Source organism: Lissotriton helveticus, chromosome 7 (genome assembly GCF_964261635.1).
Source record: "Lissotriton helveticus chromosome 7, aLisHel1.1, whole genome shotgun sequence".
In the NCBI taxonomy this organism is placed as follows: Eukaryota; Metazoa; Chordata; class Amphibia; order Caudata; family Salamandridae; genus Lissotriton; species Lissotriton helveticus.
In genome coordinates, this window is record NC_136068.1 from 1303826566 (window position 1) to 1303854548 (window position 27983).

The 27983-nt window shown below is 44.1% G+C and overlaps 1 protein-coding gene and 1 long non-coding RNA gene across 4 annotated transcripts in view; one reads left to right on the forward strand and one right to left on the reverse strand.

The window, feature by feature from the left end:
• Positions 1–24718, forward strand: part of LOC144770241 (uncharacterized) — a 70879-nt gene extending 46161 nt beyond the window's left edge. Inside the window, exon 3 of the long non-coding RNA XR_013598845.1 lies at positions 21466–24718. This is a non-coding gene — a long non-coding RNA (uncharacterized LOC144770241). The remainder of the gene's footprint in view (positions 1–21465) is intronic.
• The window catches only part of QRICH2 (glutamine rich 2), a 418913-nt gene that overhangs the window by 47149 nt on the left and 343781 nt on the right, over positions 1–27983 (reverse strand). For 2 of the 3 annotated variants that reach the window (XM_078654585.1, XM_078654583.1), the window contains 3 exons: positions 23589–23690; positions 17543–17767; positions 2575–2740 (listed from right to left, as the gene is read on the reverse strand). In XM_078654585.1, coding sequence (XP_078510711.1) covers positions 2575–2740; positions 17543–17767; positions 23589–23690 — 493 coding nt within the window. The remainder of the gene's footprint in view (positions 1–2574; positions 2741–17542; positions 17768–23588; positions 23691–27983) is intronic. The other variant, XM_078654584.1, reaches the window with a different exon arrangement.

Here is a 27983-nt window from a genome sequence, read left to right on the forward strand (position 1 = left end):
CTGAACCCTAAAAATACCCCTTTACCCAAAAACTGACCCTGAACCCTAAAAATACCCTTTTACCCAAAAACTGAAAACTGACCCTGAACCCTAAAAATACCCCTTTACCCAAAAACTGAAAACTGACCCTGAACCCTAAAAATACCCCTTTACCCAAAAACTGAAAACTGACCCTGAACCCTAAAAATACCCCTTTACCCAAAAACTGAAAACTGACCCTGAACCCTAAAAATACCCCTTTACCCAAAAACTGAAAACTGACCCTGAACCCTAAAAATACCCCTTTACCCAAAAACTGAAAACTGACCCTAAACCCTAAAAATACCCCTTTACCCAAAAACTGAAAACTGACCCTGAACCCTAAAAATACCCCTTTACCCAAAAACCCAAACTTATAATATTTTTAATAAAATTATATACTTACCAATACTTACGTTGTAATGGTATGCGTTGTAAAGGTACCTGCGTTGTAAATACATGCGTTGTAATGGTATGCGTTGTAAGGGATCCTGCGTTGTAAAAAATGCGTGGTAATGGTAGGTCGTTGTAAAAGTTGCGTTGTAAAGGTTGTATACCGCATGGCAGCCCATTGTGCGCCAACGCAGGGGAAAAGGACAGAAATGCGCCGCATCTTTTAAATACGGCGCATTCCTACCCTTTTCTTTTGATGGAGGGCAGTGCAGCAGGATTCCTTGTGTTGCTGCCCTGCGCCACAACCTCATAAATGAGGCCCTAGATGTTTAGGCTCATTGATGATCACTGGCAGCACTGAAGCAAGCACATGCTCAACTCTATCTATATTCATTACCTTAGTTGGGTAAGACAGTGGAAGTCTGCGCCTCTCTATGGTCAGTGGTATTGAGGAACCAAGCACTGAAGACAGCCTTCTCTATGGTCACTTGCACTGCTAAACACACATTAGACCCACAAATGTCTCTATGGTAGAACCACAAATGTCTCTATAGTCACTTGCACTGGTGGAAAAACTAGAGACTTTACCCACTGCTTAGATGGGACACGCCAAGACCGCTCTATGACCTCTGGGCTCCAAAAATCACTACTGAACAAGTCCTTTCTAAGCTGGTCAAAGGCAGACATTGAGGCCCAATTTGTTTACTGTCCCTGGTAGAGAAGGCGCCTGAAGCTCCGTTCTCTCTATGATCAAGGGCATTACTGGACAAGGTTGCCACTAGTTATTGTTTGACTTCACTATCTAGGATGTTGGCAGATCTGTCAAAGTCATAGAGAAGATATGACAGATGGAGGCAACCAGTCTGTTTCAGTTTGTAGCAAGCCTAATTTACCACTGTACGCGTCAAACATAAAAAAGGTAGCACCAGTGCTACTAGAACTGGAACTGCAAGCCTTGCCCTCTCTCTCTATCTCTAATCACTACTTTGGACTCAGCCCTCTCTTTTGTGGGTTATTAATTAGATGCAGAGCTCTCTTCGTGATCATAGGCACTAATGGAGGAGGCACTGAAGCCAACTGTGTCCGGACCACAGGCACATTTAGAGCAGACTCTGTTTGTCTCTCGCTCTTGTCAATGGCACTTCAGGAACAGCCCTCTTTTGCTGGCACTGCTTGAGAAGGCACTCAGATGGTGGGTGGATCCTGTCTATAGTCAGGGGCACCACACCGAGCATTCACTGGTGGACCAAAACTATGCTCTATGTCACTGCTGCTGCAGGCCCCCTGAGCATATCTTTCTGTAAAGATAGTGGCACTGTGAAAACCAGAACTGGGTGTCCTGTCATCTTCACAATCACACGCACAGCAGGTCAGGCACTGATTGGAATAAGCCTCCCCACTGTGGTCAGTAGCACCACTGGATCAGACACTCTGGGATCAACTCTCCCCATAGCAACAACAATTTTGAAAGAGGCACCGTGGTGACTGCTGGTACCGCTTTAGCAGTAACTGTGCACCTGATGCCCTTTACCACCTCTGGCGCTGCCTAACTCTTTCCACAGTCGTTGGCACTCGATAGACAGAGATGCGGTTGAACCAGGTGCTCTCAAGGACTCCTGGCTTGGCTGCATCTAGAACTATGTGGCATAACCTATCGATGATCACTACATTACGGCAGTAGGTGCTGTGAAACCACCTTTCTTTGTGATCAATTACACTCTTGCACAAGGCACATGACGCTTAGCCCTGTCCATGACCACAGTATCTGCTGGAATTAGAGGTTCAGAGTCATCTAGGTCTATGATCGACAACACTGCTTCAGCATACCCCAGATCCTCCCCTTCTATATGGTCATTGGTTCTGCTGGAACATGCGCAGCATGTGCAACCCTCTCTGAACTGTTCAGCTGATAGATGCCCTACTCTTGCCGCTTTGTTTTCCATCTCACTTCCAGTGTCTTTTTCTCCTGATCTCTCTGTTTGATCCCCTTGCTGCTTGTTATCAGTTCCTCTGCTCCCATCTTACCCTCACTCTTCTGTTTTGTTACCCTTCCTCTCATTAATGCTGCCTCTTTCTTTGTCTGTTATCTTCTGTCCTTTCTATGTCTTGCCTTTCCTCTCACTTTCCTCTCCATTGTCTCCATTCCGATTCTCCCCACCTTACCTTTAAAAGCGCCAGTATGTTCTCCTCTTCCGGCTGCACGCACTGGTTGGAGCCGATGTTCTGCAGTCGTGTATAGCGCCGATGCGGGAAGGTGAGGGTGTGGCTGCCCCCACAGCTCCGAGGGGTAGCTGTGATACTATAATCTGACATCTCTGGCATACGCTCACTGCATGGAAGGCAAATAGAAACACAACTAGTCGCAAACGTTACTTCAAGAAAATTGATTCCTGCAAAAAACTATAGAGTCTTCTTGGTCAAAGTGCCCGACACAATGGTACTCAGCCCTGGTCTGTGCACGAGCACCAGGATCCAGGCGTTGAGATCCAGTGGTAAGTGCTGACTCATCAACGCCAATCGCTGTTGGAGTAGCTTTACAACTCTGTTATTTAATGATACTGTATGGAAAGTCAAAGATTACTGCAAGACCAACTCAGCCTCTTAAAACGAGAGTACAAGGCATGGCTATGCTCAAAGAGTCTTTGCAGTGGGGTTAATTATACCAATTAGAGTGAATAGTGGTTACTTAAAACCAATGTTAGTTGTTGATTGGCTGCTGCAAGACAGGTCTAGGCAGTGATTGGCTACGATAAAACAAGACTAGACAATGATTTGTTGTTATTCAAAGGCTAGGCATTACATGGATATTACAAACAGATCAGTATCAGTCACTAGAAAATAAAACTAGTCAATGATTGAGTTCTAAACAAAAGGCTGAGTAGTTCCTGGGTTCTAGTTTCAACGATTGACAGGGTTGACAATTACCTACCATCAGTAACAGTCAACCTGATGGATGCTGTGTTTATTCTGGGGATATTTTTCTTTGAAATAATCAATGGACATTGGGAAATATTTTCATATTCGTGACACAGCCAAGTGACGCCAACCTCGTTCCAGGGTTTTGCGCAGTAGCTGTGTGGTGCTGGCTATAAATGCTGACACCCTAGATTTAAATGGTGCCAGGGTACTAGCGAGCCTCATTTCCTATAACCTTTCCACCACAGAGGGATTGAAGCGAGACTGAATCAGTAGAAAGAGCATGGTGAGCCTGATTTAGCAAGTGCCGTAATAGAAAACTGCCAATAAACAACACATTTTTCCAACATATCCTTCAGCAACTTAGCTGTTCAATTTACAGCTTGAAACATGCCCTGGCTGGCAACCCACATCACCCACACAGACAAAGGAGAATTCATCCAGTAAAATTCTGAATTAGGCCTAGTTTCTTTGAAAACTTCCCCCAGCAATTCCTAACACTTTTGGAAAGGGGACTTCAGATAACACAAGAAATAATACTAGAAGCTATGCAGAACTACTGCTCTTCTGAATGAAGCTTGCCTTCTAGCATCAGAGTCTAGAGCAGTTGTGACTTTATAAAGTATGCAGAGGTACCAAGTGCCTGCCTTACAGACTTCCCCTGCATGTACCTCTACGACAAGCTACTTTGTACAGCCCTGCCTCTGCTTGTTTGAGCCATAAGCCCTTCGTGGGGAGATGTGTGGCCTGCTTCATGCACTATCTTGTGCAGGTGGCTATTTACTTGGAGTGCGTCCACTTACTGCCAAGGCTTTGAAGAATAATCTGTTTAATATAAGCAACTGCCCATCCATACTGATAATATAAGGACTGAGCGCTCTCTTGGATGGGGTAAATCTATGGTACATTCCTCATGCCTTAGGCGAGGGGTAGAGGGACAGAGGAACAAATACAAATACTATAACCTGAACTTACTGATTCAAGTGTAATTCTGAGACAAACCTGAGAATAATGTTGCACTAAGTGTAACTTGCAAACTGATAATATTTTTGCACTGCGACAGATGTATTTATCCTTCACTATGCAAAAAATGACTATTCAGTAGGATTGGCAGAGTTCGGCCCCCATTATTTTAATATATCTGAATTATTTTTAACCTGGCGTAATCCAGGGACTGCTCCGACTGGCAGACGAACATACCCCTCCTACGTCTCAGTTTTAAATACCTAGGCATATTCTTTTACTTCAACCTCGCATATTTTTCTTTTCTGCTTTCAGGTCATCCAGCGTACATGCTGCGCACCAGAACGAGGCTGCAGCTGTTGATCTTCCTTACTGCCTCCCAAAGACTTGCTGTGGGCTACAGAAGAAAGAGAAACTAACACCTGCCCCTTTTACATCTCTTCTCTCAACAACAACCTCCTGCACCATTTGCTGAAAAGTTATTTACATCCTTGGCATAGTTAGTATTAGTAACAGCCTTACATTTTCTATTTTAAAAAACGTTGCTTTTACCATAGGATTTGAAATGGGATCTAGCGGGATTCTAGAGGAGTGTTAAGCAAATAGTGCATACTACTGTTTTGTCTTTCCTAGAAAATTTGTTTAATCACTAACATAGCACATTTTATTCTTTGTTTAAAACTAATATTTGCACTTCTTTATTTGTCATTATTTTTTATTTTTTAATGCCAGGTTTCAAATGAGTTGCTTGTGTAGGTTGACGGTGCTGCAAAATGAGGCACTGTCAATGTTATGGCAGTTTCGACGTTTTGGCTAATCAGCATAAAGAGGCTAAGTGGTGGTATTCACCTTCACCCAAGCATTTGCCTACTTATTCACAAAGAGGGTTGGCCCAATGTATATCTAGGCAAGAACCCAGGGCCGGCTCTGGGCATGGGCAGTGTCGGCCGCTGCCCAGGGCCCCGTAGTCAGCCCTCCAACTTGGGGCCCCGCACCAGTGCGACAGTCATTCCATGGTTTGAATGGTGCCACCTTGCAAGTGCGCCACCTTAGGGCCCCCTCCCCTGGCTTCACTGCTATGGTGTAGCGATGCGAACCCGGGGGTGGGGGCAGTCTCAGTTGCAAGAAGGCACATGCCTCAGTTTTGTCCTGCAATTAGGCCTTCCTTCCCCCACCCACGCAGAGGCACAGCGGGAGGACCATTGTGCGCTGTTTAGCTCCCTGTCAGTCTTAACCCTCTCTGGAGATAAGCAACCCTCACACCTGAGAGGTGCATGGAGGTGGCTGAAGAGGGGCTGCAGCTTCAGGAGCAGGGGGCATCTATGCAGGTGCAAACAGCCTTGAATGTGTCACATGTATGCAAATTAGAGAGGCCACACACATTCCCCTTCTTCCCAGGCCCCAACAATCCTAGAACTGGCACTGCTAGAACCTTTAATTGATTTTCTCTAATTGCAAATAGGTAGAAATCAAATCCCAGTGCTTCTTTATATTACGGCTGGATAAATAAAACACAGATTGCAAATCCTTCGAAATTACGCGGTTAAACTTTACCCCGACCCTCGAAAACACAACCTTAAAAAAGCAGCTTTAAGAACTCTCCGCTGTCTCCAGTAGAATATATTATCAAATATAAAATACTTTGAACCATCCCAAAGTCTTGATTGAACAAAGAACCCTGCCACCCCAAAACCTAGATTCCAGTTGGGAACATGTGATCAAGGACACACATCTTGATGTGTGTCATTTGGATATGCACTTTCAAACGACAAAAACAGAGGTAAGTATTGAAGCATCTAGAGCCAAAAACTCTAAGATGTCCTGAAACTCAGCCTAAGAGTAGAGCTGACACCTTCTGTTCAGAAAACTCCCAAAGACTAAACTTTTCAGAAAGTCATTCATCTGATCCCCCACAAACACATGAGCTGCGATATAGTGAACAGTAATACAGCACCGACTTCCATGCCTTTCTTTGGACTTCATTCTTTTTTATGTTCTATAGTTGCCACAAGTTGATGTATTTGCTTTAGAAAACTTGTAAATAAATAAATACATCGCTGTAAAAGAACTTTCCAAGAATGTTCCATGGTACAACGGATTACCATGCAACTTTTGGAAGAAGCATGTTCTTGAATTCTGCCACAACAGACATGTAATCCTTACTTGATCTCCCAAGGGGCTAACGCCAGTTCCACCCTCACTGTCACTAGCAGAGTCCCAAGAGGAAACTGTGGCCGTGCAGTTCAACTACATATAGAGATACTGCAACTGCCAAAGAATCAATAAGTGCAGTCAAAGCCACAGTACTCATATGTCTGCCGAAGTTTCTGCATCCAAGCACATATTCTGTACAACACCACAATATGTATTTGGATGCAGAAACGTGTGCAGACATATCAGTACATTACTTTTTGAGACTCTTGAGTATGAGTACACCGGTATTGGTTTATAGTATCTCTGATAAAACTCTTTGTTAGACAGCGAAAAGTGTTAGCTGTAATGTTTGTCATTCTTTGATTGAATGAGTCAATACAAATTTAATTGGATATCATTCTTCCTCGAAGGAGTATTCTGTGCACAATCAGTCAGACTATCAAGGATGAACTTGCTTGAAATACATTTTTTGTTTCTGCCTCTCTAGTTGACATTGCTTATCAATGATGGGGCTGAGGACAACCACTTGGAGGTGGGCACAACACCTGAGTAACAAAGAGATCGTTTGGGAAGTGCAGAAAATTAGGCCTTAAGTTGTAAATTACTAGTTGATTCTTTAAACACCACAAGCTGGAAATCAGGTCCATGGCACGTCCCTGTTTGGTCAGACTATGATGAGATATGCTGCCAAATTCTCCCATCGGAACAACTGAAGATGTTGAGGTAAATACAAGTTATTAATAATAGGGCCCTAAAGACAAATTAAAATGTACAAGTAAGGGAGGAGAATTTTATCACCAAATGAACGTATGCTTGCATTTCTGGGATTCCCTTGCCTAGGGTACATTACTATTTCCATGATGGCAATGGGCGGCAATGAGTTTGCCCATGAATTGACGTTTGTGGGTATTCTCAAGTTTCCAAGGCAAACCATTCATTGAAACACAGAATTCCCACTCCTCGAGTAGTTTTTCTACTACAGATTTGACTACATTCTTGGCACAGAAATAGGCACTTGTAATTGCATTTATGCAAACCTGGAATCTCTTTGTAGATTTCTGTCGGACATGAAAAAGGTTAATGTAGTTGTAGACTGATGTTTACGACTGAATGTACATGTGTGACTATTCACAAAGTATGCAGGTCACTACCACATATTCCCTGTGTAAATACAATGACAAAGGTGAAGACATTAAACTGGAGGCTTCATTTTTTCTTACATGGAAGCATCTGCCATACCAATGTTATTAGATATTCCATATATGCAACTTTAGGGCTTTAAAGACTAAGAGTATTTTATTTTTTATGGTTACTAACCTATCTTGTTCTCCACTTTCCCTTTCCAGTCCGATTCTCATTAATATAGCCCGTCTTAATCTCGATCCTTTTTCTTCAAAATGTCTTTGAATAGCATGTACCAACTTGCTATATACCTCCCCTGCTTGTCTCTGGGTTTTATGGTCTGTATGATCACGTCCCTCCTTGGACTATGACTAATTGGGATACTGATACCGATACTGTTCTTTCTTTGGATTTTAAGCCCTCACCTGCTGTTCTTTGTTCACTGCGGCAACGGCACTGCGGCTACTGCAGCGTTGCCGCGGGCCCGTCGGCGCTGCCCTGACTCGCTGTCACCCACGCTGCTCGGGAAGCAGCCCACTACAACTCCCAGGGTGCACAGGGGCCGCGCACCAGAAAGATGCCATAGCCAAGCGCCCGGAGGCGCTTAAAAGAACGCAGCGCCTCCCCCGGCACGGGACGTGCGCGGGCGCTGCCCGGTCGAAGCCTGAAAGAGGCTGGGCTGGGCCACTTCTCTTAAATCTTGTCCCCGGGACCCCAAGTAAGCAAATTAAATACTTGTGCATTTGGACCAAGGAGACTCTACAAATACATCAGGATTAATTCTGTCAATGTGAGGGTTTGGTGGTTTATTGCAGGATAGGCTACGGTAGTTAATATTGTGTACCCTAGTGGTTCGTTGTTGGCAATCAAGCCTGGTATTCTTTCAATTGACTTTGCAAATTTAGACTATGAGTAAGATCATCCGCAAGGGGGTAATGGGTCAGGGGTTGCCGGCACATTGGATGCTTTTCTCACCAGGGCAGAGAGCGTGCTAATGCACGAAATTCAGCTAACAGAGCGGAGGCTCTCCTTAGAACCAAGGCTTCCACCACTAACACCAGCACCCCTAACTGAGGCCAATTTGCCTGTAGTTATGAGCCCTACCCGATCACAGCATAATGCATCCACATCTGAGCAGGGCACCCTAGGAGTATCAATCATAGCTAACTCCCCTTGTCCAACCATGGCTCCTTCCCCGCTACACACCCGAACTAGGCAAACGAACCCCACACGAGGCAATACAAGGAAAGTTCAGCCCAGAAAAAGAAAGGCGTGTAGTGCCCCTAAAACGAGCTCTCAGACCTCAAAACAGGCTAAGATTAGGAACCCTGCATATAAACAAGAAAGTCCTTTTGGGTCACCTAGCATCTTAGAGGTGCCAAGAGGGGAAATAAATAGCGCTAACACACCCGCGGCTGCCCAGGGCCTAAACTGCTTACAAGTGTCATCGGATATAGTCAATTTGCTCGAAGAAAGGCTGCTATTACTGATTAATCCCGTTATGGCTAAACTTGACGCAATCTCACATAGACTAAATTCGATAGAGAAACGTTTATTCGAAAGTACACCTGTTAGTCAGGGAACCAGTCAGGGAGTAAGTAAAACTATTAAGCCCAAGGATAGGGAATCATTACTTCCAACAAGTTTACAGAGCGTAAGGCTGGTAGAACGTCCTACAGCTTCAGTGTCAGCCCCAGCAACACATTTGAATCAACACGCCCAGCACGCATGCAGGGGAAGGGTAGGACTACAGGGCCCCAGAGGTAAATTTAGGAGCGATGGGCAGGAGTCGTTAGGCAGAGCCCCCTTACACCTCCCACCAGAGGCTACGCCGTATACGATTATCCTTGCAAATGCCCCGAAATATACCTACTACGACGAGGAGCACTGGTCTACCCTAAAGCACAAGTCACTTCATTATTTAAACCAAAAAACTGGGCTAGGAAACCATCTTTTTGAACAATTTATGATGGTGAGAAGGGTCCCCTGGGTAAGGCATTCTCAGAAGAGCTTAGAAGGAGATTGCATTGTGCTTAGCTTTAGGTCACCAGCCCTGGTTAGGGATATATTGGATCGGGGTGCACATTCTGGGTTAATCCAGGAGGGGATTAATATCGTCCCGCTGGGTTTTTTCTATAGCCCTGATGTGCATAAAAGACCAAATAGCTACAGGCAACTGGGTGAAATGCCGAGTGGCAATACAAGGGCAACTGCAGTGTCTAATCGCTATGACGCATTAAGCACCCTAGATGCCAATGATTGACTGCCCAACCCTTTAGATCCTAAAAGTCTGGGAATAGCCACTATTCACGGCAAGGGTGATGTTGATATTATAAGGGAGGAAGTTACTGTCTTTCAAACCGCCCGTCCGTCGGAGTACTATAGTGACGCTAATGTTAACAAGATAGACACCACCGAATTAAGTAGCCCCTCTTTTGTACGGAGTCCAGTTGCTGTTGCCCCAGCTCTAGGCCAAACGACAATCACTGACGCTCTTGAAGGCAGACAGCCCCAGACTAGTGACTCTACTAGTAATACACTATTAATACAATCTCTGGTATCCTGGAACATTGCAGGCCTAAAGAATAAACTAATGTCCCAAGACTGGCTATCGTTTATAGACAATCATCGTGTCCTATTATTCCAGGAAACTTGGTAGATGGAACCTCAATTTAGCCTGGGTTTTCAGAATTTTTATAACCCAGCCACGCCTATTATGAGGAGAAGACCGATGGGGGGTCTGACGATTTGGGTCAGACAGGATGATAGGAATATAGTTACCCAGCTGGATTCCAAGTGTAGTGACATCTTAATTATTAGAATCCAAAGTCCCAAGTGCAGAGATTTGTATATTTTTAACAAATATGCAAGGGGCAAACCCGGGGGCAAACCCTCAGAGACAGTCTCCCTGCTGGACTCCCATCTTACCAATTATAATGGCAAAGGGAATATGCTCATAGCAGGAGACTTTAACTGCTGCTTCGAACCATTGGATAACAACGATATCGAACTAGCAATGGAGGAAGACCTTACCTGGGATATTCCGCAACTGACTATTCCACCCATCAAGAAGTGGTCGCAAGCTGCTTTGCAGCTTAAAGCTTTATGTCTAGAGCAGGGGCTTAAGGCGGCAAATGGTAGAACTAAATCAGATAAAGAGGGTAATCCCACATTTGATAATTGGATACGCAGTAGTCGGATAGACTACATCCTTTTTAATATAGAGTTTTGGTCCTTCATTAAGGATATGGTCATTGTAAAACGGGTGGAAAGTGACCATAATCCATTAATACTAACAGTGGAGTTGTATGAAGGTAAGCTGTCTGATTCTAGATCCACCTTCATTGATATATATCCTTGTAATGACACCAGGAGGGTAAAATGGGTAGAATATCTTCTTAAAGAACAACACCTAGCTTCAATGGGTGAATTAGCGGCAAAGGCCACACTAGAGCTCCAAGAGTGCACAACGGACCAGGACTTCACGTCAAAGGTTGTTCCTATCCACATAAATCTTTTTAATAGGTTAAGGGATTTTTTTACCAAGGAGGTCAGTAGAACTGAACGAAGGCCTAAAATTAGGGCTGAATCATGGTATGGCAAAAGCTGTAGGGATGCATACAAATCACTAGCCGTGGCAATAAGATCAAAAGATAGGGATCGGATTTGAGTTGCTAGGGGGACGTACAAGAAAGCCCAACTCAATGCAAAGCATTCCTGGGACGAACAATATTGGTCAGAGCTATATAATGCGAGTAGAACTAGGAACATGGGTGCTTTTTGGGACTTAGTGAAATGGGGGAAGGGGTGTCCCAGGGATCACCCACAAAATCATGTTTCTCCCGATATGAGGGTCACGCATTTTAAGACGCAGTTTGCCTGCCCGTCCCATGATGAGGGGTTGAGCTTTAACATCCCCATCTCTGAAGTAGACACCACGCCACTATACTTTAGTTTAAATGAAGTAGAACGTGTTCTTAACTCTGTCCCAAAGGGTAGAGCGCCCGGGATGGACAGTGTTCCCGCGGATCTCTTCTTACACAGGAAAGGAGTGTGGGCACCGTATATTCAGTCCCTTGTAAATACCATTGTTAAAGGCTCCCCCATTCCTGATACTTGGAAGGGGGCCAAGATAATCCCCATCTATCAGAAGGGGGATCGTTCAGACCCTGCAAATTATAGGCCGATCAGCCTGATAGACTGTGTTCAGAAGGTGATAGCCAGGCTTGTGTTATCTAGGATCCTGAACTGGATCGATGAGGCAGACGTCTTGTCCCCCCTCCAGGCTGGGTTGCGCGCACACACGAGCACCATAGATCAGGCTTTTAGATTTGTTATGATTTACTGGCGGTGGGCTGTTCTTGGAGGTGCCACTCTATATGCGGCATTTGTCGATCTAAGTCGGCCTTCGACTTAGTACCGCTTTTTAAGATGTGGAGTGTCTTCCAAGAACAAGGAATGCCAACTGAAGTACTCGCCTTTTTAATTAAACTACATGATGCCAACTTTGCTCAGGTCCGGTGGGGAGAACAAGGCAAAGTTACAGACAGGTTCCCGATCCTCGGATGGGTAAGGCAAGGGTGTGTCCGGGCCCCGACATTATTTTCGCTGTACATTAACTGGTTTATCGACTATTTCAGGGATGACCCAACGGATGCCCCTAAGTTGGATGGAATGCCGGTACCCCTGCTAATGTTTGCAGATGACACTCTTACGGGCACATGCATCATTGCCAATTACATTCGCAAACGGTGCGAATTGCAATTTTCGGCCGTTTGCGAATGCAATTGACAAAATTGGGATGCATCATGTTTTTCGCAATTTTAGAAATCGCAATCATGTTGCGATTTCTAAAATTGCGATTGCATTTAAGAAATCGCAATTTTCGATTTCTTAAATGCAATGCATGAACATTTTAAATTTGCGAATTCACAAATAGGGAGAGGTAAATTACCATGAAGTTGACCTTCATGGTAATTTGCGAAAACTTTCAAAAATGCACAAAAGTGCATTTATGAAAGGTTCATCTTACACACACACATGTCCTTGGGGCATATGTGTGCGAAAAATGCACTTAAAGTTATATTTCAGGGGTGGAAGGGGGGGGGGTCCTTTGGACCCCCCCCTGCACCCTTGAAATTGCATTCTCAATTTGCGATTCGCAAATTGCTAATCGCAAATTGAGAATGACTTCCCATTCATTCCTATGGGCCTCTAGGCCCATAGGAATGAATGGGAAGGGATTCCTTAATTGCGATTCGCAAATTGTGAATCGCAAATTGAGAATGCAATGTCAAGGGTGCAGAGGGGGTCCAAAGGACCCCCCACCCCTGAAATATAACTGTAAGTGCATATTTCATACACGCATGCCCCAAGTGCATGTGTGTGTGTAAGATGATAAATGCACTTTTGTGCATTTAAGGAATTTTAAGAAATCGCAAAACAAATTGGGATTTCTTGATGCATAGCCTTTTGCGATTTCTTAATTGCGATTCCTTAATTTTCGCAATTAAGAAATCGCAAACGGCAACAATGACGCATGTGGCCGTTAATTTCCAAAACGCAACATGGGCTACAGAAGGCTATTGGGCGTTTTGAAATGTTCTGCAAAGATTACGGCCTTACCATCAATGTGTCAAAGACCAAATTCATGGTCATGCACAAACATAAGCTTGTGAAAGGGAGGGCCATCATGAACGGCGAATTGCTTAAACAGACCCAATCCTTTACCTATCTTGGCATTACACTGGGTTCAAGGCTAGAATGGAAACCCCATATTGATCAATTAGATACTAGACATGCCCAGCTAGCGGGAGTACTAACAAGGGAACTGCGCCCCTCGGCTACAAAACCCATTGCCCCAGCACTTAAAATCAACAACACTAAAATAAGCGCTTCCATATTGTATGGGGCTGAATTATCGGGGCTCAGTAATATTACACCACTAGCTAACTCCCAAAACAAGTTTGTGAGGGGATTAGTTGGTCTCCCGTCATCTACGCCACTTTTGCCTCTCTACTATGATCTGGGCTGTCAACGACTTGAGGACGTGGCGCGGTATAGACCTGTGGCATATTGGAGGAGGCTCTGGGTAACACCGGAACTCTCCCAATATGCCCAGGCCCTCCGTGGAGTCCGAAACATGGACACAGCCAACAGAATTCCATGGTTAAGAGAGGTTAAGGCTGTCTACACCACCATGGGCTTGGGCCCATTGTGGGAGAATCCTGCTGTTAACCCCTTCCCACCTCGAAAGGTTCTTAGGAAGCTTTACTGGTCAATGGTGTCATTGCGAAACTTCGAACTTGCATTGGCCTATCACTCACAAGAGATTTTCTAGAGCTCAAGCATGAACCAGTTTATGAGGGCTATTGGGATATCATTACACTTCCCGAAGATCGGAAACGGTTTCACCAGTATAGGGTGGGTACCCTTCCTGTCAATTCCTTTACCGGCAAATGGCATGCTGGAAATAATACATCATGTCCATTCTGTATCACTCAGCCGGAGAGTATAGCCCATATTTTCTTCATCTGCCCCGAGTACAAACATCCACGTCACAAGTGGCTGAAGCCGGTATGTCTGTTGAAGGGCATCACCACTGGGACAGATGCCTTAAGGATTTTCAAAACGAATTATTCCGAAAGTATTGTAATTGCTGTCTCCAAATTCTTGCATTGGATGTGGGCTATAAGGAGGAGAAAGTTACGCTAGAATTAAAATGGGCTTCTCTCTCCTAAATTTTACGTATTACTATCACTGTGATGCCAATTGGTTAATGACCTCATATCTTTTTAAATTTAAATTATTGACTAAGTTTTAAATCTTGCTTACTTTTAAATTATATTTACTTATTGTAAGGAATAACCAGTTGACTTGTTTCCTGGAAGGAACTATCTGTACTTGATACTGTCAGGGTCATTCGCCCTTTTTTAATATGTGTATTCTTTTATAAACTGTATAGTCTTTTATGATACATGTGTCGAAATAAAGACTTATTTGAATTGAAAATTGAATTGACTAAATGGTATTGCACATGTTACTCTTTGGTCTGCCCCTCAGTCTGCCTTTGGCTGGTATTGCCTGATTTGGTTTTTGTCATCCAGCACTTCTATAGATGGTATGAGCCTGTCCTCACTCCTTCATTTAGCTGTCCTCGTTTTTAAAATACATTTGTATTAATTTACTTTAACAGTAGTAAAGCCAAACTTATTTTTTGTCAGCGGGGATCATGTAAGAAGAGCTTATGTTGATTTTCTCATGGAAACTATGAAATTCTCGTAATATAAATGGGAACAATCTCCATGCCACTCGCACCTAGTGCTGTTACATGTTCCAAAAGAAACCCATGATCTTTGACACTATTAATTAACACATTTTTTGGATGAAAAAGACTGTTATGCTTTATGCCTGCTCTAATGTCTGGTTGCTTTTAATAAAAGAAGAGCTCTGATAATCAAAAAACAATAAACAGATAAGCTAAAAAATGAAAATAAGAGCTTTTAGAGGTAATTAGATGTCTTGTGATCTTCTTCTTGTTTGTTAACTAATGGAGGATGCTCATGCATTTAGTATTGTAAAATAGTCTTTGCTTATTGTCCTTTTTCTTTCTTAATACTCATAAACTACCAGGGCTCTTGGGGTTTCTGGCTTTTTCACCAGAAGGCAATTTTCGTCATTGCCACTACTAATAGAAGGGTGATGAGTATATTTTGTGGCCTGTGTCCTTTATTTTTCTTCTTATCATATGCCGTTCCTACTATGGTTGCTACTTGGAAATTTTATTTGGCAGAGAAGGTCCATCTAGTAATTCTCCATTCCCATAGAATATGCACTAAGACTAAGACACCTCTCACCCTCAGTAGCCTGTGCATGTATAACTCGCAAAATATTGTATACGTTTATTCCCTAATTTCAATTAACTATGTCTTCCCCAAGCTGGAGACCGGTCTGTAAATCTTTCTCCCAACTCTCCATGTTCCTCTATTCTTCATGAATGCTCTCTTTGTCAAAGAACCTTTACAGATTTAGCACATGCTTGCTTTTAGTCCTCCTTCCTCAAGCAGAGATTCTACTCCTGTGCCTTACTACTGATTATTTGTGTGACTTAGTACCAGTTGCCTTAATCTATATCTTTTCCTTATACGGATCCTGAATCTTTTTTTTCTACAGTTGCCTGAGTGGTGGGCTACTTCCATATCATGCGTGTCAAAATTGTGCATTTACTCACTCCGCACACCTACTTGATGCCAAGTAGTCAAGAATGGGTGTAAGCGTGAATCCAAAGAGTGATATACATGTAAACAATTTCAGCCTTGTGTTGTATTATTAGCGTGTTTAATAAAAAGAAGTAAAAATAATAAAAGAATGGGTGTAGTCTGTGGGTTTTATATAGCATTGTAGGAGGTCATCAGAATTTGGCTGCCACAAGGGCCTTTCAATAAAGGGCCTTTGTAGGTGTTTTTGGGCCTATGTTCTATAGGAATCCATGCAAGCTCTTTAACTTTGTTAAGGAATTTCTCCATGGATGACCATTATCTTAATTGCTGAGAGAGTTCTGTCCAACAACCCCTGTTAGCTGAGCTACTAAATAGTACCTCATGTTTGTCACTGCTAGTATTTCCATTCAGCCCTGCTTTATACATCATCTTTCTCCAGACTATTGCTTTCTTGTTTACCCATACTGAATGTAAAATTTTGGTGTACATTTACTAAAAACTGATGCACAGCATTGACCAAAGTTACTGTGTTGCATGAGATGAAGAGCGAGCAGGACAGTGCCTTATGTACTAAGATCTGGCACTGTCCTGCTCTCTCCATAGCGTTGGCGCACAATCAGCCAGTCTAGTGCCACACACACATCTTAACACCATAGTCCAAAGGCCTGTGTGTCAGGGCTGGCATAGGTCTTGTACAGGTAGGTGCCTGTGTCATGTCTGACATAGGATTTGTACTGCAAGGGAATACCATACCTAGACAAACTTTTACATTTTTCACACTTTGGTTGTGTATTGTACAATGCAGTACACGTGCAAAGTCGAAAAGTGTTTAGAGGAATAAAAGCATTTCTCCTCTGTGGTCTGTTTTACTCTTCAATCTTCCTTCACTATATGTGTCTGGTAAGTATAGCACACCTCACTCAGCTTGTCACTGGTCAGCATGGCCCGTCTCACTCTTTGTGAATCTCAATGTAGTATGGATAAGTTCATGCACTCCCTCCCAAGGATGGATGTAGCTGCAATGGCTGATCATGCTCCTCAAATCTCCCCCTCAGTCTGTGGTTGGTTGCCAAAGTCCACAGTACCTTTTACCATCGTGTGAATATTTGTGGTATGGTTTATGTGTCTGTCTCTAGTTAGTGTGGCCCGTCTTGCCCTCTTCCGCCTACCTCTGCATGAGATGGCCTGTCTTACTCTTTTAGCTCTTGCTTCTCTATAAGGTGGTATATCCACCTTGACCTCTGTTCCCTGACCTCAGACTGTCTGGTTTGCATGGCCTGACTTGCTCTCTGTTTTCTCCACTTAACATGTATCTGGTTAGTTGACACAAGCTATGTTGCTGCTCACTTTCCCCCTTGCTGATAAATATACTGTTACCTCTACCCATCACTCTCAGATAAGCTATGGTTGGCTTGGCCTGCCATGCTCTCCAGTCTCACTGCCCAGCTTGTTTCTGGTTGCTAAGGCCTATCTTGTGCAGTCTTTACCCCACTTGTGTTTCTCGTTGGCATGGTCATTCTTGTTGCCGCTTGGCCCTAACGTCCCTGGGTGGTACTGTCTCCTATTTTGATGCCTACTTATCGGTCTTTGGGTGATATGTGCAGTACTGATTTCTCTCTTCCACAGTGTTTCTCTGGTTGACCTGGCTTTACTTGCTCGTACTATGACTCTTCCCTTTGCCCATTCTGTCTCTGTGTGCTATGGTAAACCTTACTCTAGTCTTATGCAAGGCATCTGGCTGTTCTACGTATACTCACACTGACAGCTTGCTCTCATATCGCCTTCGGTATTGCCCCAGGCTGATGCAGCGTGCTTGCAGCATCTCTCTGATGGCCTGGGTGCTGGCCCTCACTGAGCCCCCAAAGTGGAGCTGCACCTTCTCTATCTCCATCCGCATACGAGAGTGAATGCGACGTAGCTGATTGACGCTCTTCTCCAGCTGGGCTGCCTCATAGCGGGTGTGGTAAAGCCCTGACTTCATACTACAATGGTTGAGGGAGTAGAGTGCACAAATCCAGAACAGAAAGGAAGAGAATGGCATAGTTAATGACAGATGTGAAAGCAAAAGAGCATAAAGCCACCTCTAAGTTCAATAATGCAAGTGTTGCCCCCGATTGTGTGCAAGCCCATGACCAGACCCACACACTCCAGTAATGTAAGGAGCACCCATAGCAGCGTGCTGGCACTAAAAGTAGTACCATTTAACAAGGGAACCCAAGGACCACTGGGAACCTGGGGTAATAACTATAGGAAATAATGGTCCCTAGTAATAATGTGTACAATACTATGTACCCAAAGACAATTTAAAAGATAAAAAAAAAGATAAGTAAATAAATGAACACCTTTTTTTGGAGAAAACATATAGCTGTGTAGTGAGCGTGGGTGCATGAAAATGTGCTTTCTTTTTTGAAGTGACACATTCAGCTAATGAAGCATGAAGAAAACGTGTATTAGTAAAACAAGAAGAGCACGGCCAATCAAGAAAAATCCATATATAAAATCATATAAGGTCTGTGTATTTTAAGGTAGACGGCATTTCGATCCCATTATGTATAGTGGGGTCATCATCAGGACTGAAAGAATTGCAATCCCAAGACAGAGAGGGGCAAATTTACATGAAATGACGAAGTGCAGAGCTGCTGCAAATTTCGCAGCGCCATGCTACGCCATTTCCAAAACACAGGGTGGGCCGTAATTACAACAATATGGTGCACCCCTGTGTTTTCCCTAGGGCTAGCGGTAAAAATAGATGCCTAGCGCCAACGTAGACACCCTTTCGCTATAGTGCAAGGGTGCCTGTGTTACAGGGAATGATTGTTTAGGTGCAGGAAGGTGCCTTCCTGCACATAAACAATCAATAATGGCGATTTGTTACTTCTATGTGTGCTGCATTCTGCAACACACATAGAAGAAGCAAATCGTCATTATTTAATGATTGTTTATGTGAAACAAGGGACACCTTCCTGCACATAAACAATACTTAATGGCATTTTGCTCTTTCTATGTGTGCTGCAGAATGCAGCCCACATAGAAAAAGCAAACACAAGGAGAAATAAAACTATTTCTCCTTGTTGCGCTATTCTAACGCCTGCTATTACATGGGGTTAGTTTTTGGCGCTGCCTCAGGTTAACACCTCCTTGTAAATCTGGCGCAGCGTCAAAAAGCAATAGGTGTTGCAGTCAAATGCCCACAGCAACACCCATTGCATGCCCCTTTCACACAGATATCTGCGTAAAAGGGTACCATATTTACAAATCGGCGTTGAGCTGCAAAAAGTGGCTTAACTGCACTTTGTGAATATGGTGCAGGGCATTGCGCAACTGGGACGGCAAAAAAAATGTGTTGCAGTGGTGCAATCCACTTGTAAATATACCTCTGATATGCAAGAAGAAGGCAAGTACCCTATTATAGTCGATGGGTTGTCTGAATAATGTGTTCCATCAGGGGACAGTAGGAGGGAGCCGGGGTGGACCTGTTAAGAATCGAGAACCAGCAGGTTAAGCTGGATAAGCAGGGCTGTTCCTTACAAAACAGGATTCTGTTAATAATAAGCCGGAACTGATGCTCACAGTCAGTGCAGGGGCTGCAGTCAGCTAGCTGGAGGATGCAGAAAGTGCTGCATTACTTCAATCAATCCCAGTGGTAAGGTGGAGAAATCCGACCGAGTACCGAAGGCACTAAATGAAGGTCTACATAATGCAATATGGTAAGGTACACCAGTGGTGGTGTGAGGGCCGGAAGAACAAATACACTCACTCCTTTAAGGCAACTGGCACACATAGCAGTGCACACGTCCCAAGATCCCACATGTGCACTCCAGAGGCGTAGGGGAAACAATATTATAATATAAGGCACACTCCCTACATTGGAGGAAGGCACACCTAGAACAATATGTAGGCTCAGGCACCAGGTCTAGTCATTTAGTTAAGAAAAAGGATACCATTGACAATATGTAGCCCAATAAGAAGGCATGTTCCCTCCAATAAGTGAATAAATGCTCATAGCAAAAAGCTGACCTAAGATCAGGTGATGGCAGACCTGCAGGTGGATAGACCTGAAAATTCTCCATTCAGTATGGGCCCCTTTGCGCTTGAACTGAGCTATATGTAGCCCTTTTCTTTACACTCTTAGGATAATCTGCAACCCAAAGGCTAAAACAGGTATTAGAACTCTGGGTGGGGACTATGATTGCTCAGTAGCCAATTCTATTACACACTTGCCATGCAGGGGAGCACTGCTGTCCAAGAGGCCTGTATCTTGAATAAACTAAATGGTTACAATGTTACTCTACAGGAAGCCTGTATGGAATCTATTCCTGATGCTCCTATAAGTATGACAGGAGAGAGTACATGTGTGGTTCCACCCCCGATTACAGATGTTACGGGTAGAACCTTATTCATGCCCTTTTCACATCAGTCCTTTCTGACTCCCTAGCTATTAGTTGTCTTATGGAAGTGGACAACAGTCACATGTGGGTTTTGGGATTTTTGCACTTCAATCTAAGGTAAAGAAGTCAATGGTGCAACAGTCTCAAAGTTGATACTGACAACAAACAGCTGAGTGGCCATACTGAGCATGTTCCCTAACTGGGATGCCAGTATGATCCAGTGCTTTGGACCATATCCTGAGAAAAACAAATAAAGGATGTAATGTAAATTAGCCTTTGGTCCTGCTTCTATAGGAACAGTCCAGCTCAAATTCCTGTTCAGAGGAGACGTGGCCTGCCGGTTCAGGATGAACTGTTCCTGTTGAGTTTCGACCAAGTACATTTGAATAAAGTTGGTCCTTGTCTGGAGTGGCCAAGCGATAAAAATATACAATGTACTGGAATACTGACTATGATAGTTTTCAGTGACCGAGACTGATTCAAGCAATATATGATACATGTTGATTCACTCTCCAGATGCCCCCACTCAGTGTTCTCGCTACACTAAGACTTTGGTATAAGCCATCCACACACCCAAGGAACACCTGAACACCCCTGTAGTGGGATCAATGACTTGTGCCGTCTTATTTCACTTGTTTACCTGACTGTATTTTGATATGTTTTATGTTTGTTACTATTACCCCACCATGTTAGCGACTACTATACTGCTCCCATTATCTCTGTTCACTCCTACTACCACTACCCTGTCTTTGTGAAGCGCTCTGATATCTGTAAGGATCTTGTTCGCGCTATATAAAACTTTGAATAAATAAATAAATAAATAATTCTGCCCATCATTTTATTGTTTTTCTTTTACCCTATCATGAATCCATCAAGATGATGCAGTTTAGCTCCACACCTTTTCCCTAGACTCCCATGGGTTGAGAAGCATTGGCTACTCTCCAGGAGGGTCCCACAAGACAGGGTCTGGTATGCCAGTACACACATACTGACAGTGGAGATCTCAGAATCTTCTTTATCTGCTGAGGTTAAGAGGAATGCTTTTTGTGGTATCTTGCATTCGACTCTGAGTCTGTAGGGGGCTTGATAATCTAACCTACAGTGTGCTCTCTTTGAGTTATCTTCGGTCAAAAACAATCTTACAGACACATCTACATTCTGAGCAATGACAGTAAATAGTGAGATTCAGTCCAAACAGTATTAACTTGTATACATTCTCAATTAGAGGTTTGTAGACTATGTGATTGTTAAAAATAACTGCAGTGCTTTTGTTTCTGGCTTTCTACTGACAGGTTCCTGAACCACGCAGAAAGGACCTTCAGCGATTCTACCCTGATGGATATGTTTTTCAACCTGCACCAGAGGTCCTGAAATACCGTTTTCAAAGCCTTACCAGGACTGCAGCCTTCCCATGCTAAGGGTGGAGCTCTCGACAGAACATAGACTGCCGTAATGTTCTGCACCCAAGTGCCTTCCTAAGATTTGGTTTTCCGCTTCACATAGGCTCTCATGGTGAGGGGCTAAGAATGGGACAGGGAGGGCAGTTCTGTGATGTTGGGGGGTTAAATTAACCAACATCACCACTGGATTTTTGATGAGTTGATTATGTCCATGTAATCTGGTTCAGGGCATACTAGCAGTCCCTATTATCACCTGGAATCTATGTGTTCTCTGATGTCATGGGTCTCATAAAGCTGTATTTATGGAAGTGATTACTTTGAGAAAGTGCTCCACTGCAAACCTGTGTTTGTAAAGAAATTCCAGAATTCTTCCAGACTACAGAGTTTATTCCAGAATTAATCTGGAAAGAGGATCCATGCTGAGAACAGGTATGTCATGTTTTCTTCTCTTCATTAGTGGCATGTCTCTGCTCTAATGAAGGAACTCATAGATGGTGGCTGAAGCTAGAAGGCTTTTGTGTCAAGGCAGCAGTGTGAGGACCCCAGGATGAACACCATCCTCCCCAATATTGGAAGAGAAATTAATCTTAGAACGTTAAACACAGGGACACATTATAAATGGCATAAAGAGCGCCCTGCCACACTTTATAAGGATATTGCAATTCACAGAGGAGTTCCATGACCACATAGAGGGACAAGGCCGAAAGATGAATTCCTTTATAAGGTTATAGAATGAAAGCTTCATAACCTTATGATTTGCAATATCCTTATCATATACAGCAGGGGTACTTTATTCCTTCTTCCACATGGTCACACCATTGCCTTTCCCACAAACCACTTAAACCCTTGGTGCGTAGCTCTTTCATGTTAAAAAAAGAGCATGTTTGCAAACATGAAGAATAAAATAAGAATCTCTAGTACCTAATTAAATACATAACATAAGCTATTAGATATTTGTTGCAAAAATATTACAATCAGTTTGAGACAAGGTGCAGTAGGTCGGAATGTTTAGAAATATACAGAGAGTCTAACTTTTCTATAACTACCCAAGGAGTGCCTAAAATAAGCATGCTGCCATAAATATCTCTTTTCTGCTTGTCACTATACAGGTAGAAAAACAGATCAGAAGAAAGAAAAGTTTTGTTCTTTAAACAACTGCTTTAATCATGTGTGGCAACTGCTTTAGATATTCATTGGCCTCTTCAGACCTTCAGAGAGAGATGTGTGTGGGAATACTGGGCATGGCAGTATTTTCTACACACAGTCCATAGTTGGGCAGATCCCAGTACACTGAATGAACTTTACTAAAACCCCTCTTTTAAAAAAGACTGATGATCATATTGGGTTTCAAACACCAGGCTTGTACAATGCACTACCTCCCTCTTGCATGATTATTGTGAAGTTTAAAACTGGGCACCTGAGGAGCTATATAAGTATTGTCTACCACAAACACTGAGTTTCTTTGCTGCACCACAGACTGGGAGGATTTCTTCTGTTCCTCGAGCACCGAACAAAGAAACCAACTAAGGACAGATCGCCTTCTTCTCCAAATACTGAGGAAAGAAAGAATCTTTGCCTGAGGTTCCTTCCATGGAGTAATGGAGCCAAGGAACTAGATCCCCTTTGGCAGCCCCAACACCAAGTAACGGAGGCAACCAATAACTGGGATCTTTTTTCACAACAACCACTGAGGAAAGAAGACAGAGAGGGAGCACAGCCAGTTGTTCGCCTTCGAGCACTGAGCAAATGGGATTTCTCTAGAGCAGCGAACATTTTTACCCAAAATCTGGGACCAGCTGTGAGCACCCCAGGGCTCCACCTCAATAAAAAGCATAAATAATAAATGTGCATTTGGATCAAATGGAGCGAGCAGACACTGAGCTCCTTCCTCACAAGCAAATTCTTGGGCAGTATCTTAACTAACAGCCACTGAATGAAGGAGCTAAGCTCGCTCTAGAGTGGCATCCACAGCTTCCACCACAGACTCAGTTTTTGTAATATTCCTGTGTTCCTACCTCTTGGTTTGCTGCCGGACTTGTTCAAGCTCGTAGACTGTGTAAGGCCGGTTGGTGCGATGGCATGGTAAAGCAGGCATACTGGGGACCGTCATAACTGGCCTGTCCGGAAATGGATAGAACAAAACAGGAAAAAAATGTCATTTACTCACTGGAGCTCATCCCATATCAACAAACGTTCATGGCTAAGATTCAGGGCCAAGTGGGGTAGCAGGCATTGAGAAGTAAACAGGGTGAGCCCCAGGAATTTCTCATCTGCCTATGATTACATTTACCTTTTTTAAAGCATTCCAGAAATTCAGGAAAGAATTCTTGGTAGGTGTAAACCAATATATATGTGTAGCTTTCTCCACCATGAGTGCAGAGAAATCCACACTCAATTTCTTGTCTGGGAAATGGACATTTGAAAGCGAGTTTTCTCTTGGAAGTTGGGAACACCCACAAACATACATCTGTGGGTATTCCAAAACACTTCTCCACCCTGGAAAAGGTCAAGAGATTTACTTCAGCAAACTGCTGTAGTAACTCCCCTTCCAGGGTGAGCAGGCAAACTGATCACCCCCACGTTTGTTGAGGATAGAAATAAATGGCTTTCTTTGCCCCAGGGGAAAAAGTCCATTTGCACAGAGAGACCCATTTTTTCTGTGCGGACTTCTCTGCTCTGGAGAAATCCACACTGCGTGAATAGCGGACTTTAAAAACTCACTTGCCACCTCTTATATCATGCCTGGAAACCTGCATCTGGAGCAGCTTCCCAGGGATTTGAGTGAATAGGAAATAAAAGGAAACGCATGCTGAGGTTGAGGCGTAAATGTCTGCCTGTACGTTTTCTTTTATGTTTGTGAATCACGTCAAATGTATAATTGAGATTTGGCCTGCTTGTCCTGCTTCTTAGCCTTTCAAACCATCCCTTCACTGCCAAATAGGGGATAAAGCTGTGGAGATGTCTGGTGAATATAATCGTATAAATTACTCTTAGTTTAAAAACATCTGTTATCACAGTCTTGTGGTTTCTTGCAAAGTAAGGAAGGCCAAAGACAATTCTCTGTAATCATATTTCTTTATATTGTGGTATCAACAGTACATTAATAACAAGCATTTGCAATGCAATAGGTCTCGCAGCATTAAAGTTTGAGTTACTGGCATTGTAAATGACAATGCTTTGCATTAATTTCTTTTCTTTAATTTGCAATTGGTATATAAACATTGTTTGTGAATGGTTAGCTGTTGCTTATGCGAGCATTGGATAATAAGACACCATTGTACACTGGAACAAGAGACGGTGACCGCTAGGACAGGAGTCGCATGCAGTACACTGGTACATTGGAAATGGACAGAATGGAGATGAGACACTGACATGTTCAATTAGGGAGACACTTATGTGCATTAGGATGGCAAGGCATTGAGTCAAGTGGCCGACATTCACTTACACTTGGGCACGGAAGACTGACTACACTATAGGGAGACAGTACAGTACAGGGAGACAGCACAATACAGGGAGATAGCACACTACAGGGAGACAGCACACTATAGGGTGACAGCACACTATAAGGAGACAGCACACTATCGGGGGACAGCACACTATAGGGAGACCCTGCTGTGACTATTTCATGCTTTTTGTCCTAACGAGCTGAAACTGGGCAATGAGACACTGACAGTGCAATGACGGGTATCAAGGACATCACTGTCTGAAGGAGACACTGTCACAGGGCGTTTAACAGGCACGAGCACAGAACAGTGTGACAAAGTATTAACAGGCAACACTGAAATTGTACTGGGGCAGGAAGAGATAGGCTCATTCAGAGACCGTAGATAGCGACACAGGAGACGCTAACGGACACTCGTGTTGATATACCGACATGCTCTGGCAGACGCAAAGACACCCTGATATACGCACAGGGAGGATGGAACAGGGGCACAGTGACAGCGCACGGTAATGGGAAGTACTAACATGCTCAATTGGAGAGGAGACATGCTCGGTGACTGTTAAACACCGACGCGCTTTGGGAACGAGACTCCGTTCTTTCTGCCACAGGGCATGCCAATACCATGGAGACACAAACGTACACTGAGGCAGGTGGCACTGAAATGCACGCGGAGACAGAGGGACAGTGACAGGCAATGGCACAAGGAAGCACCAATATCCTCACTGGAGAAGGGAGACCCTTAACCATACTTTGACAGGGAGACACAGGAACAGGACAACAGGGCACGGGGATAGGAGAAAAGAATACACAGCGCCAGGAAGACAATGATGCACACTAAGACATGAGACACAAATGCACACTGGGACACGACACTGCGATAGCCGCAGTCATATACTGGTGACAGCATTTAAGCCTGGGCACGACCCGCCCCCCTCCTGCCAAAGCTGCTGCCATGAGGCAGGGGGGCAGAAGGACGAGACACACAGCCTGCACTGATGTCGGAGTACTCGAGGCAGCAACGTTACATCCTGCTATACTCCTGCCTTCATATCTGTATTCCTGAACAACATGACAACTCTGACAGCTAATGCCACATACGGGATAAGCAGACGTGTAGGAGATGGGGAAACATACGAGCCATGTGCGTTCAACAAGCCTCACGAGGGCCAGGTCCATCTACTATTCAAGAGGCCAAGAGACATCATCCGTGCACCCTCCTCTAACTGCCCCGCTTCTAAAACTCTTAAGATATGTGTACATCCAGGGCTTGAAGTGGGCGGGGTATATAGCAATAGCGACGGAAACACTCGTCTGTTAGAATTAAAAGCAATAAAAAGAAACACAAACTGGCATCATTACAAAGTTTAACACAGTAACCAAGACAAGACGTGAGACATGAGACACAAATGCACACTGGGACACGACACTGCGATAGCCGCAGTCATATACGGGTGACCGCATTCAAGCCTGGGCACGACCCTCTACAAACAAAAGAATGCGAAGGCTAGGGGTAGATCATGCTTAATGTTTCTTACCCATACTACCCAACATTGATGATTCTTAGTACATTAATGATTCGGGTACAACAGTAAAAATACACGCAGGTACTTACAATAATTTTTTCTCTGCTCCCACAACACGAAACTGAAACCTTCCGTGGGGCGGGACTTCCGTCTTCGGAAGCCCGCGCACGCGCCCACGGATGGCCAGAGAAGCAGTGCTGGTGACGCGGGGCTCCCATGCCCGAGGGAGAGCCCCGCGGTGGCGGCTGAAGTCCGGAGTGGCGGTAAGTGGGCCTTAGTTGTAGAGGGGGAGGGCGGGTCTCGGGGCACTTGTGTGTGTGTGTGTGTGTGTACGCGCGTGTGTGTATGTGTGCGACGGCAGGGGGGGTCTCGGTGCACTCGTGTGTGTGTGTCTGTGTGTGTGTGTGTGTGTGCGACGGCGGGGGTGAGGGGGTTCTCTGTATGTGTGCGTGCATGGCCGCTCGTGTGTGTGTCTCTGTGTATGCGCATGCGTGTGTGGTGTTGGAGCTTCCCAGGAGACAGCAGCTGGCCACAGCGAGCGCGTTCGCGTGCGCGTGGTCCGCTCAAATCGCCTTGCCGGAGATGAAATGCGCGCGGCCAGGTGCTGTCTCCTGAGAAGCAGACTCGCTAACAATAGGTCTCTGGCGAGACAGCGCTTCGCGCTGGAAAAGCCACGAGACCTAAAAACTAAGGAGGGTGATTTAGAGTTTTACAATGAATTGGCTGGGTAATTAATTGATTCCAGATTATCTTTTCATGCATTTCTTTGAATATGCATGTTGCCAGCAAGGTTGGCAAAACTGTAACATACTGATCAATATTCTCACCAGCCAACTGCACTCGAGACAAAAAATGTGTGCTTTTCCACAACAACACTAATTTTCTTTCCATAGTTCTTTACTAGTGTTTTCATAGCAGTCACAAATTTATCATCCACCTCTTCATCCATATCAGAACCACTGTCCCTTCGACATAACAAACTTATACAGCAAAAGTAGTCACCATTGTCTGGCCAATTAAAACAACAATTCAACATAGCAAAGTGGTCACCAATGTCTCACATGTTCCAGAATACAAGCTGCAATTTCCTTGAAAAACCATTGAATCTCCCCTCTCAAACCAGGTCTCAATAAGACTCACTAGACCATTAAATTCAGTATTCGAAACAATCCTTTTTGCAACGTGTTTATTTATTTTTTATTCCTTCCAACTCCTGATGACAGTTCGCAATTCCTCTATGTTTAGCAAAGCAGGATGGCAACAGATTGCAAATCAAGAATATTGGCCAAAGCAAGATGGCTACCGTTGATAGCGTCACACATCCTCTTGAAACGTGAGGCTCTTCACGCGCCTGAGCTGCCGATGGCAAGAAAAGAAGATCACGCAGAGCAGCACAAACAAACTTAGGCAGCGTGAGTCTGCCAGTGAGACATTGATTGTGGGTA